We start from the raw sequence: 13,509 nt of genomic DNA, 5'->3' as shown, positions 1-13,509 counted from the left end.
CCCAATCTTGGATATTTACCCCCTTTTCATTGATATTTTATGTATAAATTAACTTACGGATATAATCACAATACATAACCTAGCACAACAACACTATTAGTCTACATTTCCAAAATATACGTAATAGAAATAAATACAATACATATACAATTGTTATCAATCATGACAAACCCAACAAAAGAACAAAAAAGAAGCAAGGCCATCTGCGTCCTAGAAGGCTCACAGTTCTCCTCGTGAAAATCTAATGGTCAACCAAATAATAAAGACTTGATTAACTTCACATTGAAGACCCTACAATCACTTGATCCAATGATCCATTGTGTTATCATCCCTCGCTTGTAATTGTAAGACAACATCACAGAAAACAATCATCTTTGAAAAGTTGATTTGGATAATCACTAAGATTGCACGAATACAGGGTTAGCCAAGAGACTTTGCAAGCTGTAGCCTCTCAACTAAGGGTCGAGGGATTTATTTGTATTTATGATACCCTAAATTTCTATATAAATATAGGATTATATCTCTTATATTTTATAATAAAGAATTGAACATTTAGGTTAATTTTCAAAATATTTAAGCATAATCCAATATGCATGCAAAATATTAAACAAAAAATTGATCAAAATTCGTTTGACCTGAAATTTAAGCACATTGTGTACATCAGACATGCATAGCTAAAAATAGAATCATTTAACTTGAGATTTCACGCATACTGTATAGAGCATGCATACCCAAATTTGACCTGAAATTTAAGCACACTCTGTACACCAGACATGCATAGCTAAAAATAGAATCATTTAACTTGAGATTTCACGCATACTGCATAGCGCATGCATACCCAGTTATGTGTATTTCACAAACCTATAATCCACATATGACAAGATTTAATTATCTCCAATATGGCAAACTTTCAATTACCCTATATTACACAAACCTATAAATCATAGGTCTCACACCTACTATGTGTGATACAATACATGTATTTCATGCATGATAAAATTTTAATTACTCCCACTATGTGCATTGTACATACCTATTAACTAACACTGTGAAATTTCGTAATGGCCAACTATGTGCTCATCTGTGACAAATTTTATTTAACCTCATCTTCATTTGATCCTAATATGCATGACATGCATGTTAGTGTTAGTTGCAAATCACACGTACTACTTCAAATCACGTATACTAGAAATAACACGAAGATGAACAAATTTTTTGCCCAATTTCCCTATTACTCTGATTCAAACCCTTACCAATCACAATATTATTCACACAAATCAACCAAAAATTCAATTAAATCTGAATCTAAAATAAACCTTATAACGGCAAACGGTTATACTCATATTCATGGCATCCCTATTGTCAATGCAAACACATGTAAATCTCTACAATATAAGTGATAAAAAAGATAAATATCAACAATATATATACATATATTTCATTTTATGCATAAAAGTCCCTTCAAATCATCAAAATCAACAATAGATAAAAGGTACGTGCAATGACAAGAAGTATGAAGATTTTGATCTGTATCAAAATGAGTCAATAGTCAATTTGCATACAAGGATAATTTTATCTAACCCTAATTTGTTAACCACAAAGGTTAACTCTTGAGTTGAGAATGATTTTTGTATAACCTCTTAAAAATCGACAATTTTAATTATTAGTCTTTTCAGATTCTTCAATAGTTTCTCCTCATTTCTTTTATTATTCCCAAGATATTTTGATATTTAATGATTTGTTATAGGACTTATTGTATCATAGATGAAGTTTTCAAAACTTGGTATGTGCAGTGCATATAAGAAATATAAGTGGGCTAGTTTAGTTGCATCCTGGGCTTTGGAGTGTGATAAGCCTGGATATGAAGCTGAGGGTGCCCACGCGGATCAGCTTGCCCAAACCATAAATGGCACCTCCTTCCCTGCTCAAACACAGAAAAAGAGCAAAAGAAAGTGCACACTCCCTACGCAGGCATTATCCTGTTCAGGTTCAAAGGGACTTTCTCAGCCTCATCTGCCAGCATTCTGGCCAATCAGCCAGCTCTAAAGCAGATGCAGGCACCCCTGGTGCGCTTCTTATGTCAATATAATGGCCAAAAAACAAAAAATTCAAAGGCAGAAGAGAGAATATGTAGCAGAAGTATTTTATTACAGAGGTTCATGAAAACAAGCAGAACAAAGATTCATCTCTTCAAGTTTCTTGACAAATTAAACTAAGCACTCACCTACAGTCTGACAGTACAGACTGTTATTATAATGCCAATACAGCTTCTAACTCTAACAGTCTGAAACCAACTCCGGCTATATGGTCCTGTAAGAAAGCATGATAAGTCATCGTCCCTATGAATGAAGACATCATTGAGACAATAATCTTGGTACAAGCTTATTTCTATAGCACATCCAAAACGCACTCAAATTACTTGGGTGGAAAGCAGCCATATTCGGCATTTCTTGATAGCAACTAAATTAAAGAGAGGTATCATACATTCACAAATTGGGAGGGTAAAGCATGTCAAAAGATCCCTCCAAAAACTAAAGGTTTGATAGTGTATGATTCATGTTTGGTGATGTAACAGCATTTTGAAATAATGGACTGAAAGTTTTAGCTCCTTACAGGTTAGAACATTTCAAACAACTTAACTTCTACCACACTAACAAGAAATTTTATATTAGAAAACTGACCTTCACCTCTCAGAGGACTTCACATAACTTGCTGGCAAATAGATTTCGCCACCAACTTCACCATGTTGTTCCCCGCTAACAGTTTTCTTGGCAGCCAGGAACTCAGCACTCATTGCATCCATACCTTGCTGCATAGCTTCCTCAGCGCTCCCATAACCATGCTCCTCTGCATACTTCCGCACATCCTCAGTAATCTTCATAGAGCAGAACTTAGGTCCACACATTGAGCAAAAATGTGCCACTTTTGCACCCTCTGATGGCAGGGTTTCATCGTGGAAGGACATTGCAGTCATGGGATCCAACGATAAAGCAAACTGGTCCATCCATCGGAATTCGAATCTTGCCTTGCTTAAAGCATCATCCCAGGCCTGAGCATGTGGGTGACCTTTTGCTAAATCTGCTGCATGAGCAGCTATCTTATACGCTATAACCCCAGCCTTCACATCATCCCTATTTGGCAATCCAAGATGTTCTTTTGGTGTTACATAACACAGAAGAGCAGTGCCAAGAGCCCCTATGTTGGCAGCCCCAATGGCAGAGGTGATGTGATCATAACCAGGAGCTATATCTGTTGTTAGTGGACCGAGAGTATAAAAAGGTGCTTCATTGCACCATTCCAGCTGCTTTTGCATGTTTTCAGGGATCTTGTGCATTGGAATATGTCCAGGTCCCTCATTCATCACCTGAAAGTGCACCGTAACAGATTGCAGGTCAGCATGATGTATCAATTTATTTTAAAAAGAGATTATCTTTATCAACATACAGAATAAGGCTAAACAGGAAATGTCAGTTTTAATAATAAAAACCTTATCACCCAGTAAGCATAAAGTTTTAAGGTCAGCAAAATTTTCAAGTGCATGCATTTTTGAATTTTTACAAAATGATTCTTAAGGCTCTTATTTAGTCTCAATTGTCATATACCTGCACATCTTTTTCCCATGCTCTACGGGTCAGTTCCCCTTGAGTTAAAAGCTCAGCAAACTGTGCAGTGTCATTGGCATCATAAATGGACCCAGGTCTCAGCCCATCACCTATAGATAGGGCCACATCATACTGATTACAAATGTCAAGTATTTCATCCCAGTGCTCATAAGCAAAGTTCTCCTTGTGATAAGCTAAGCACCACTTTGCATGAATAGATCCTCCCCGGGAAACAATTCCGGTCATACGCTTTGCTGTTAAAGGGATATATCGCAACAGAACTCCAGCATGAATTGTGAAATAATCTACCCCTTGCTCAGCTTGTTCAATCAGGGTGTCTTTGAAGACTTCCCAGCTGAGATTTTCAGCAATGCCATTCACCTTTTCCAGTGCCTGATAAATGGGCACAGTTCCCACTGGTACAGAGGAGTTACGAAGAATCCACTCACGGGTCTCATGAATGTGGCGACCAGTAGACAGATCCATGACAGTGTCGGCACCCCACATAGTTGCCCATTGAACCTTATAAACTTCTTCTTCAATAGAGCTTGCTACAGCCGAGTTTCCAATATTTGCATTAACTTTGACCAAAAAGTTTCTTCCAACTATCATTGGTTCCAGTTCCAAATGTTTCTTGTTGGAAGGGATGATTGCTCGACCACGAGCAACCTCTGACCTCACAAATTCTGGGTCAAGCTTTTCACGACTGGCACAATACAACATTTCCTCAGTTATGATTCCCTGCTTGGCATAGTACATTTGAGTGTATCTTGGTCCTCCTAACTTCTCTCGCCTGTCAATCCAGTCCTTTCGCAGTTTAGGAAGTCCTATAAAACATTATGCATAAAATTTAGTTAAGCATTTCTAACTCATCCTATCCCAAAATGTTAAGCATCAGAGACCATAGTGAGAGATGACAGAATTAATAAAATAACAAGTATCTCTAATACTTTAAATCATCAGAAGCCTCACAAAAGAGAATATTCATAAGAAGCTTAAGGTCCATACCAACATGCGGGCTGATGTTTTGCTGACCACTGGTGTCATAGGTGTCAAAATCTGGTTCATCCCCACTCAAGTGAACCCGTCGAAAGGGAACTTTAAGTACATGGCCAGTTTGTTTGTGAACAACTTCCCTGCGTAAAAATCAAGTGCCATATCTTTACAAGACGATTAATTAAAGTGTGAATCACCCAATCTAATTCCAGGTAATAAAATAAAATATGTCAGAATGAAATGTAATAAAAACACAAAGCAGTTAATTTAGCGAAAGAATGTACCTATATTCCTTGGAGCTCTTGGGAAAACATTGCTCAAAGGATGGAAGTGGTAGAAAATCAGGAGAACCAGGATCAACAGTGTGCTTTCTTTGTTTGGTTCTCTCTGAATTGGTTGTTGGGGGATCAAACGTCAATGTGGCTCTAGCAACTGAGGACATGGAAAGGCACATTTCCTTTTTGCATGCACTGGAAACATGACCAACCATATCAAACCCAGGTAAGAAGGAAGTACTTGGAAACTTGGCAGGAGCACCATGGTTACCATTCTTACAGACAATTGTCGTCATTGTCGTCTGCACTGAAGCCATCTCTAAAAAAACCTAAACATGGCAAAATATGAAGTTCAGAATTCAGTTAGAAGAGCAATAAAACTCTGATTAATTAACCATTTAAGTTTATTGACAAGAAGTCAAAAATCAAATACAATCCATCAATAAAAACTTTTTACTTTCATGATCTTAATCTAGGTACTTAGGACACATTAAGATCATCCAACTAAGGATAAATCTGATCAATTTAAAGTTTGTTAGAAACTCCCACTGAAACTTAAAAACTTGTCATAAACCTCAGTTATAAATCATTAAGGTCTCCTAAAACGTTTCATTAAAAATTATGATACTCCATGCAAAATTTACAAACTAGCCAATTTTTAATTAGACTAAAGCTTTGGAGAAATGAAATTTAATCATTTTTAATCTTAAATATGGAGTGTTGCATGAAGACAACGTATGGTAGAGTACCAGTTCCAGTACCACAGCGTGTTGCAATCTAATAATTCTATCCATGAAAACAAGAACCTTAATCAAGTTTACTGTTTCAGTCGTGTTAAATAACTTTGCTTAGCTGACCAAAAACCATTTGTTGAAGCTTTTGCGGCAGCCAAACAAAATTCTCCATATTAAATTCATTTTGCTAAGGATTCGAATATTATTCTAATTTTTTACCCAAAAAAAATCAATGAATAAAGTAACAGAACCACGTATCTGAGAACTGAGTGAGACGGTCTCAAAATGAAACTTCGAGGTACGATCCTAGCACATAATTACAAAAAATTCCATCCTAAAATATTAATGACGAAGCAAACTAAACCAAACAGGCCACAAACTTTATGAATAAGTGTAGATAAGGCATCAGACGTAAGCAAACAAGTGCGAAGTATTCTGATGAAACCGATCGAAGCATGAGATTTTAAAAAACGATCCTAAAAATTCGCAAAAAAAAGAAGCAATGAACCCATTTCTAAAATCACATCAATGATTAGACATGCATGAATAAGCAAACCAAACAAAGAAGAATTGCGATGGAACCGAAGCATAAAGAACGAGATATCTTGCAGAAGAGAAGAAGAACCTGGTTTTATCTCTTCACTATCTTTTAACTCAGAACCAATCACTGAGGGAAGCACACTCCCTGTACACGCCCTCGGCGTTTTTATAGCGTTATATTCTTTGAAAAGTATCAAAAAGCTAATGCTGAGGTGGAACCAACTTATCAGATATTTATTTGTAGCAGCCAATAAGCACGTGACACTGACGGGGTTCTCGTTTCTCACTGTCAATTACCAAATGAGGAGGACGATAGAGGACCGTCGATCTTCATCACCCGGCTGGCTCATTTCTGAATGCTAATTACCAAATAAGGACGATGGAGGACCGTTTGATCTTCATCACGCAGTTAGCTCATTTCTCACTGCCAATTACCAAATGAGGAGGACGATGGAGGACCGCCTGATCTTCATCACCCAGTTGGCTCATTTCTCACTGCCAATTACTAAATAAGGAAGATGGAGGACCATCTGATCTTCATCACCTAGTCGGCTCCTTTGTCACTATCAATTATCGAAGAATAGAGTTATGTACACTGAACAATATCTTATTTTTATTTTTATATAATTAAATAATTTTAAATAATAAATATAATAATACTTAATCATATATGATTTTCTTGATTACAAAATATAGATAATGGAGAACCGTCCGTTCTTTCATTACCCTATTCACTGAGTTACCAAACAAGGAGGACGAAGGAGGACCGTCTGATCTTTATTAGTTAAGAGTTATCTCTGGTGAAGGTTGGGCCATACCAATTCAGGATCCGGAAACTTAAATCCATGAAAAAATTTCTAAAAACTATTAATAAATTTACTTTTAACGTTTATGTAATTCTGTTACAAGATGATTTGAATAAGAAATATTCTTCGGCCAACCGTGTGGAAGAGCTCGATTCCACCGTTTAGATATGACGATCATATATAAACGGAGAATTACATGAGAGATGGTCCAAGCCAAATGACGGGAGACAAGGGCCCGTCATTCCCAGAAAGCAACAGTGATATTTTAGGTATACTTCCAAAATATCAGCTCGAAATCATTTCAACCTCCCATTCCTCTGGATAGAGAATTATACACCGTATATGTTGAACGACAAAGAAAAATTTTCATCCATTTTCTCATGATCATTTCATTTCTGAACCAACATTCACCAAGCCCTGCCTTATCTTGTCCATGAAACATCTGAAAATTGGCTTGAAAGTCTGCTTCACCGGCTGCAACATGCTTTTGGTTTTAAGCAATGAATTCTGCTTAAAAAATGAAACAAAACCAAGTCGGCTGCAGTAAAGAAACCACTGCTCTGAGGACAGGAACAATATCCATTGGAACAATCACTTAATAACCTGATCAAATATAGATTAAGAATTTACAGTACAGAATGCAAGTGCTTGTCTCTGATTCAATGTACATTCCCTATCTGAATCCGCACAAGGAATATATATCATCTATCTTCACTTACAGGTACAACTGAACAACTGTTACAAATGCCAATAATTGGAAAATATATTAACTGAAACCAATGCAAATTTACAAAAGATTTCAGAGACCAGGCCAGAGATTCACACAATGTTAAAAAAGTGAGACACTTGGGAAAACTATCAAAAACAAATCTTGAGATTTCCCAACTCCTTTCGCAGGTTTTGTGCCATAAAATGATGAGCATGGTGGACACCAGTAGAGTTAAATGTAACCAAAATTTACCTTGCTGGAAATTCACAAAATTTGTATTGGTTGACTAACAACAATCAGGATATTGTATTTGTATCCAAAATATGACATGAACCGCCACAAGCCACCTCTGTTTTGCTTTACTGTAGTTGTTACCCAGAGCTTGCTTTAAGTGGGAGTAGAGATCCCTGCAGAGGGGGAAGTGACTCTTGCTTGCAAAGAACAAAGCTCGATAGTTCTTTAGGTGCAACCACCATTCTCAACCATTGTTGTAACTCTTCACCTTCTACTTTCTCTTTGTCTGAATTAAAAAATATCAAAGAAAAAGTAAGAACTCCTGTACAGACATTAATGCTCAATAGGCAGCATTTATTTCACATCTTGATGCAAGCCATGTAAACACGGGTCCAGACTAAATTATGGAAGCCCACAAGTCAATGGAAAGGGATACAAATAGGGGTAGATTCGATCCATGCCGAGCCAAGTCCAAAAAAAGGGCCAACTCAAGCTCGGCTCCAATCTAACATGGCTAGCTTGAGATCAAGCTCAGCTCGTTCGAATTGTTTAAACATAAGAAGAATTGCAAGATTGTTGGAAAAGAAGAAAATGAATTAAAGGAGAAAAAGAAAGAGAATCGCTAGAGAATAAGAAAAATCAATGACGAGGTGAGCTCTGATACATCAACACCAGTGAGGTGAGAGAGTTTGAGCTGAGCCAAACAGTGATCTAAACTTGAGTCAACCAGGATTGGATCCATGCCTAGATATAAGTAATGTTAATAATGATAGCTTTCACTTAGAACAGAATTATAAACCAATAGCTCAGCTAGCACATCAAAAGTGAGAAAAATTTAACTTATTATTGATGCAGATAAAATATAGAGAAAATAAGCAGTAAATCAAATTTTCTTAGATGCCAAATCAGGTAGCAGTAACACATTTACCTTCCAGATGGGCACCAAGACCTTCCAAAACATCAGGGTTAGCACGAACAACACAAAGTGCTACTTCTAGAGCAGATTGCAACAATGCTTTCACCTCTCTTTGAACGAGGTCAACAAGCTGCCCCTGTCATATTAAATTTTAAATCAGTCTTCACAACAATACATGTAGAAAGATACAAACAAATATAAAAAAGAAGAAGAAGAAGAAAAACAGAACCTGATCCCTTCCCCATGGAACAGATCCCCCAGACTCGTCAATTCCACCAGCAGAAAGTGTTGCTAAAGACACGGGCCCTATCGTCTGATTAAGACCATATTCAGCTATTGCTTTATATGCCAAGTCAGTTGCCCGCCTTATATCATCAAGTGCACCAGTTGAAACACGACCAGAATAAACAACTTCTTCTGCTGCACGTCCACCAAGTAGGGTAACCAAGCGGCCACATAACTCATCAATAAACAGCAAATATCTATCTTCATTTACGGGAGGAATATAAGTGAAGCCCAATGCCCCTCCCGACCTTGGCAATATGCTCAACTTCTGATATAAAAAGCAAATGAGTATAGTCAGATCATCAATTTCCTGCAGATATTCATGTATGGACAATTGAAGTACCCTTTTGCAACAATAACAGAATGCTTGAAAATCCATTGCTCAAAATTTTTAGCACAACCTTTCAAAATTCCTATCCACCCTTAATTTGAAAGTTTGAGAGAACTTCCAAAAAAATTAAATAGTGTTGAGGAAAGAACTTCCAATAATCTACCTCCACATGTGGCTGTCCAGGAAGAAGACTTGCTACTGCAGTACCTACTACAGCATGACCAGCTTCATGCCTTGCAACTACAGCCTTCTCACTCCCCTTTAACTTGGCAGTTTTCTTCTCTATGCCCTATAAAAAAAACCAGTAGTTTGTTTCAGTTTGCTGTCTTTTTAACCAATAGGTGAATGATTGCTCATTACTTTTTGCAAGGCTAGTTCATAAAAAACATGAGAACTAATGGCATACATCATTACATGAAAAAAATCATAGATATATTACTATAACTCAAAAGCGAGGTAAGGAGCTAACATCAAAACCTAAGGAGGACTTAAGGGGGAAAATATAGACAATTGTCAGTTACATTATGGTATTTAATTTAGAGCAGTCTAAACAATCAATTGCAATTTAGAATAAAGAGGAAGAAATGTAAAATGAAACAAGTAGCACATTCACAGACACATGGGTGCATATGGAAGGAGGGAGGGAGGGAGAGTGAGAGAGGGAGATACAGCTATTGATCGTTCTACTGCTTGAATAAAATCAATTTTCTCCACGACATCTTTATTTTGTCTTCCAGCCAGCAAAGCAGCTTCATTTACCAGATTTGCAAGGTCTGCCCTGCATAATTTATAAATCTGCAAAGTCAATCCTAATGTGCACAAATAATATTTTTAATAAAGAGAGAAATAAATAGGAAAAAGGGGGCAATAGTTCTTAAACAGGATTAAAGATGAAACAATGTATATACCCAGTAAAACCAGTAGTCATTGAGGCAATATCACCAAGTTCAACATCCTTTGCAAGCGGGATTTCCTTCTTGGAAACGTGCACCTTTAGAATGGATTCTCTTCCAATCCTATCAGGTGTCTCCACCTAAAAACCATGTGACATGATATTTCTACAAGAATCATTACTAGCAAGAAACTTATTTATATATGATTTCAAAATCTACTGGAATCAGAATACAAACCATAACAACACGATCAAATCTCCCTGGTCGGCGAAGTGCAGGATCCAAGACATCAGAGCGGTTTGTTGCTCCAAGAACAATTACAGCAGAATTGCTATCAAATCCATCCATCTCCTGCAATGCAATTTGATATACATCAGCTTAAATGAGAGATACTGATAGTACAATCTGATGATAGAAAGAAAATTATCAAGGACCCATACAGTGAGCAACTGGTTCAAAGTTTGCTCTCGCTCATCATTGCTAACAATGCGAAATCGACCATCTCGACTTTTTGCCACAGCATCTATCTGCAAAAGACATATAAATGACAACCAACACACCTTTGTCTGTATATAACCAAAAAAACCTAAAATTAAGAATCCTCATCAACTAACCTCATCTATAAAAATTATTGATGGGGCCTCCTTCTTAGCTCGTGCAAACAGATCTCTTACACGAGAGGCACCCATGCCAACATACAACTCCACAAACTCACTTGCAGAACAACTTATAAAAGGAACTTCAGCTTCCCCAGCCACAGCTTTTGCTAAAAGAGTCTTGCCTGTCCCTGGAAGACCCACCTGTAAGATAAACAAAACTGGCAATTACTTGTCAAATGGGAAAAATGATATCATAAAATAAGTTTTGAAAGCCTCTCAAACTATCTTCCAGAGAAACAGAGTATCCACCTATAGCATGGGAATATGTCTATACATTTAGCATTTGAGAACCTGATGAAAAAAATAACTGCCTTCGCATTTACCATAAACACTGTCTGTTGCACATCAATCATCAACAGTAGATGACAAGTAGAAAGGTTTTCAAATAAGAGGTAGAACTATGCATAGAAAGGCTTCCTGAAGTGGAGACTAATGGCTGTTAGTGTAATCAAGCCAAGTGTTGCCAACAATAATACCACTTGATTATTGTGGAAATTCCAATTAAGGTGGCATAAGCATTTGCAAGAAATAAAATCACACTGTCTACATGAGGTAGCACTACTCACTAGTCTCTGATTTCAACTCACCAAGAGAACACCTCGAGGAGGACGAGCACCAAGACGTATATATCTATCCGGATTCCTTAAAAATTCCTGGGCAGTAAACATCAGAGAATAAAGACCATATCCTGAATGAGTGAAAGACATCAACTAAAATATTTTAACAGCCTATTAACAGTAAGAGGCATATCAGAGGAATGGCTTACATACCACAATTTCTTCCAGCTCTTCCTTTGCCTCATCCACACCAGCAACGTCAGCAAAGGTGATCATTTCCCCTTGCTCGGAAACTTTAGCACCACCAGGACCCCGAGACTTGCGGCTACCAATCTGACCAGCCGTCTGCTCAACACATGCTTAATTCCACTTAGACACCTTTCCACAAAGCATGAGTTTCAAGGTAAACGAATTACAAAAAAAAAGGTGGCCCACAGATTCACACCTGAGAAAAGCTCACAGGAAAGCGGTGGAGAAGACCTGCAAGAACTGCAACATAAAACAGAGCTATCTGCCAGAAATAGAGCAAATTCAAAGACAACGAGCTTAGAAAGCTTTATGAATAAAGTAAAATTTCAAATAAAACAGAATGCATAATTTTAATAACACAAGCTATGGCATGAGTGTATGTCATTTAACAATGAATTAATTCATTCTTAACATATCTGAACATTGGCAGCGCAAAAAAGTCCAAGAACTCACCAAAGCCGAGTTCAAGAATCCACCGGACCTCTTATCTGGTGACCCAAACTCCACCTGATTATCAAGCATTTTCTCGTATGGAGTCTTGATATCAGTTGGCCTCGTAGTGGTGTACACTATCCTCTTACTAGGTGCCATATTTTTCAACAATGACTCGGAGTCTTGAAATTTCTGACTAGTCATCACCTCGCTCTCTTGAATACCCCCCTCATTTTTTAACTTAAACATTATATGCACACCGTCCACTTCCACTTTCTGCACCTGGTTACTATTAATCTTACTCAAAAAATCACTGTACGAAACGCTAAAAAAAGTCGTTGGCGTCCTTGGCTCCGAACCGGGCAACGGAATTCCAGGTCGGAGCAACCGCATAACAAACATAACTATCCCTAATTGCAAAAGCAAAACACCGATTTCTTGAGCCTGAATTATAGGTTGCCACCGAAAGTTCTTCCCCTTCGACCACCAAAACCCGTTACTCTTGTTCCGCTTCTCTCTCTTTTGGTTAGTCGAAGAGCCCGTGCTTTGCGAAGACTGAGTTGGACCCTGACTCTCACTCTCGCTGGTTTCACTCGATTCTCCATCTTGAGAATTCGCTAGAAATCTAAATTCCCTTACTTTTTTATTACTTTGTAACAAACCAAAACCAGGCCACAGATTAAACGTTTGGCAACCTTTTGAAAGGTTAACCGAAGGGAAGGAGATTGAATTGGAGATAAAACGGTTCGTTTCTCGGGGAAAAACCCTTAATCGTCTCGGACAGAAGGTTGCGCCATGTAAATATAGAAGATTCCAATTTGAATTCGTGTACTGGAATCTGTTGTGGATTGATGGACGGAGAAATTCAGTTGATGACATTTTTTTTTTCCTGGAAACCCTAGAAATTGGGGAACAAAATTATTAATTTTTATTTACAAGTATTTATATGTTGAGGAGCAGTATCACGGGGCGAAACAGAGCGGAATCATGGCCGTTAGGTCTAAGAAATGACTGTGAATCCCAACCGTCAGTTTCTTATTACCCACCTTCGTTATCTGTTTTGTCCGTGTAGCGTGTAAGTTGTCAGCCAATCGTAAAAGAATAAGAAGGAAAACGTGAGAGAGAATCGGATGTAAGAGTGTCCACTAAAAGTTTTTGTCCTTAGGCCACTATAACAGACACGTGTCGTTAGATAAGAAAACATTGATGTGGTACGTGAGAGAGCAGCTGACCACAAATTCGGCGTTGACTGCGAACCACGCGCTTCGTCAATAATGACTAGAGATTTTTA

At 37.7% G+C, this 13,509-nt stretch overlaps 2 protein-coding genes across 9 annotated transcripts; both read right to left on the bottom strand.

The window, feature by feature from the left end:
• Positions 1-80: 80 nt before the first annotated feature.
• On the bottom strand, positions 81-6,675 carry LOC123208827 (phosphomethylpyrimidine synthase, chloroplastic). 4 transcript variants are annotated; one of them, XR_006500842.1, is made up of 7 exons: positions 6,233-6,674; positions 4,883-5,202; positions 4,611-4,738; positions 3,603-4,429; positions 2,688-3,364; positions 2,225-2,310; positions 81-2,063 (listed from the first exon to the last, which is right to left on the bottom strand). XR_006500842.1 is itself a non-coding variant. In XM_044626402.1 (6 exons), exons 2-6 carry the CDS (start codon positions 5,188-5,190, stop codon positions 2,301-2,303), a joined length of 1,950 nt encoding a protein of 649 aa, XP_044482337.1. In that variant the 5' UTR covers positions 5,191-5,201; positions 6,231-6,675; the 3' UTR covers positions 2,130-2,300. The 4 variants fall into 4 exon arrangements, 2 of the variants coding, with proteins under 2 accessions (XP_044482337.1, XP_044482339.1); XR_006500843.1 differs by having other exon boundaries at positions 2,682-3,364; positions 6,233-6,669; XM_044626402.1 differs by lacking the exon at positions 81-2,063 and having other exon boundaries at positions 2,130-2,310; positions 4,883-5,201; positions 6,231-6,675.
• Positions 6,676-6,984: 309 nt separating this feature from the next.
• On the bottom strand, positions 6,985-13,142 carry LOC123208826 (ATP-dependent zinc metalloprotease FTSH 7, chloroplastic-like). 5 transcript variants are annotated; one of them, XR_006500840.1, is made up of 14 exons: positions 12,240-13,142; positions 11,983-12,048; positions 11,751-11,882; positions 11,568-11,633; positions 10,936-11,121; positions 10,762-10,848; positions 10,559-10,672; positions 10,337-10,461; positions 10,098-10,206; positions 9,592-9,717; positions 9,042-9,365; positions 8,825-8,948; positions 7,584-8,182; positions 6,985-7,463 (listed from the first exon to the last, which is right to left on the bottom strand). XR_006500840.1 is itself a non-coding variant. In XM_044626401.1 (13 exons), the coding sequence occupies exons 1-13, from the start codon at positions 13,095-13,097 to the stop codon at positions 8,034-8,036; spliced, it is 2,466 nt and encodes an 821-aa protein (XP_044482336.1). In that variant the 5' UTR covers positions 13,098-13,142; the 3' UTR covers positions 7,536-8,033. The 5 variants fall into 5 exon arrangements, 1 of the variants encoding a protein (XP_044482336.1); XR_006500838.1 differs by having other exon boundaries at positions 6,985-7,460; XR_006500841.1 differs by having other exon boundaries at positions 7,589-8,182.
• Between the last annotated feature and the right edge of the window lie 367 nt (positions 13,143-13,509).

The sequence above is a fragment of the Mangifera indica genome, chromosome 2 (assembly GCF_011075055.1).
Source record: "Mangifera indica cultivar Alphonso chromosome 2, CATAS_Mindica_2.1, whole genome shotgun sequence".
Lineage (NCBI taxonomy): Eukaryota > Viridiplantae > Streptophyta > Magnoliopsida > Sapindales > Anacardiaceae > Mangifera > Mangifera indica.
This window is presented reverse-complemented; position numbering and strand designations above follow the sequence as displayed.

What these genes read in the sequence shown, in the direction of transcription:
- LOC123208827 (XM_044626402.1), bottom strand. Translation starts at nt 5,190, where the DNA reads ATGGCTTCAGTGCAGACGACAATGACGACAATTGTCTGTAAGAATGGT. An exon ending in AAGAGCTCCAAGGAATATAG is followed by an intron (nt 4,739 to 4,882) that starts GTACATTCTTTC and finishes ATTTTTACGCAG; the next exon opens with GGAAGTTGTTCACAAACAAA. An exon ending in AAACATCAGCCCGCATGTTG is followed by an intron (nt 4,430 to 4,610) that starts GTATGGACCTTA and finishes AATGTTTTATAG; the next exon opens with GACTTCCTAAACTGCGAAAG.
- LOC123208826 (XM_044626401.1), bottom strand. Translation starts at nt 13,097, where the DNA reads ATGTCATCAACTGAATTTCTCCGTCCATCAATCCACAACAGATTCCAG. An exon ending in CAGTAGAACGATCAATAGCT is followed by an intron (nt 9,718 to 10,097) that starts GTATCTCCCTCT and finishes TTTTTTTTATAG; the next exon opens with GGCATAGAGAAGAAAACTGC. An exon ending in TCTTGGTGCCCATCTGGAAG is followed by an intron (nt 8,183 to 8,824) that starts GTAAATGTGTTA and finishes TTTTTAATTCAG; the next exon opens with ACAAAGAGAAAGTAGAAGGT.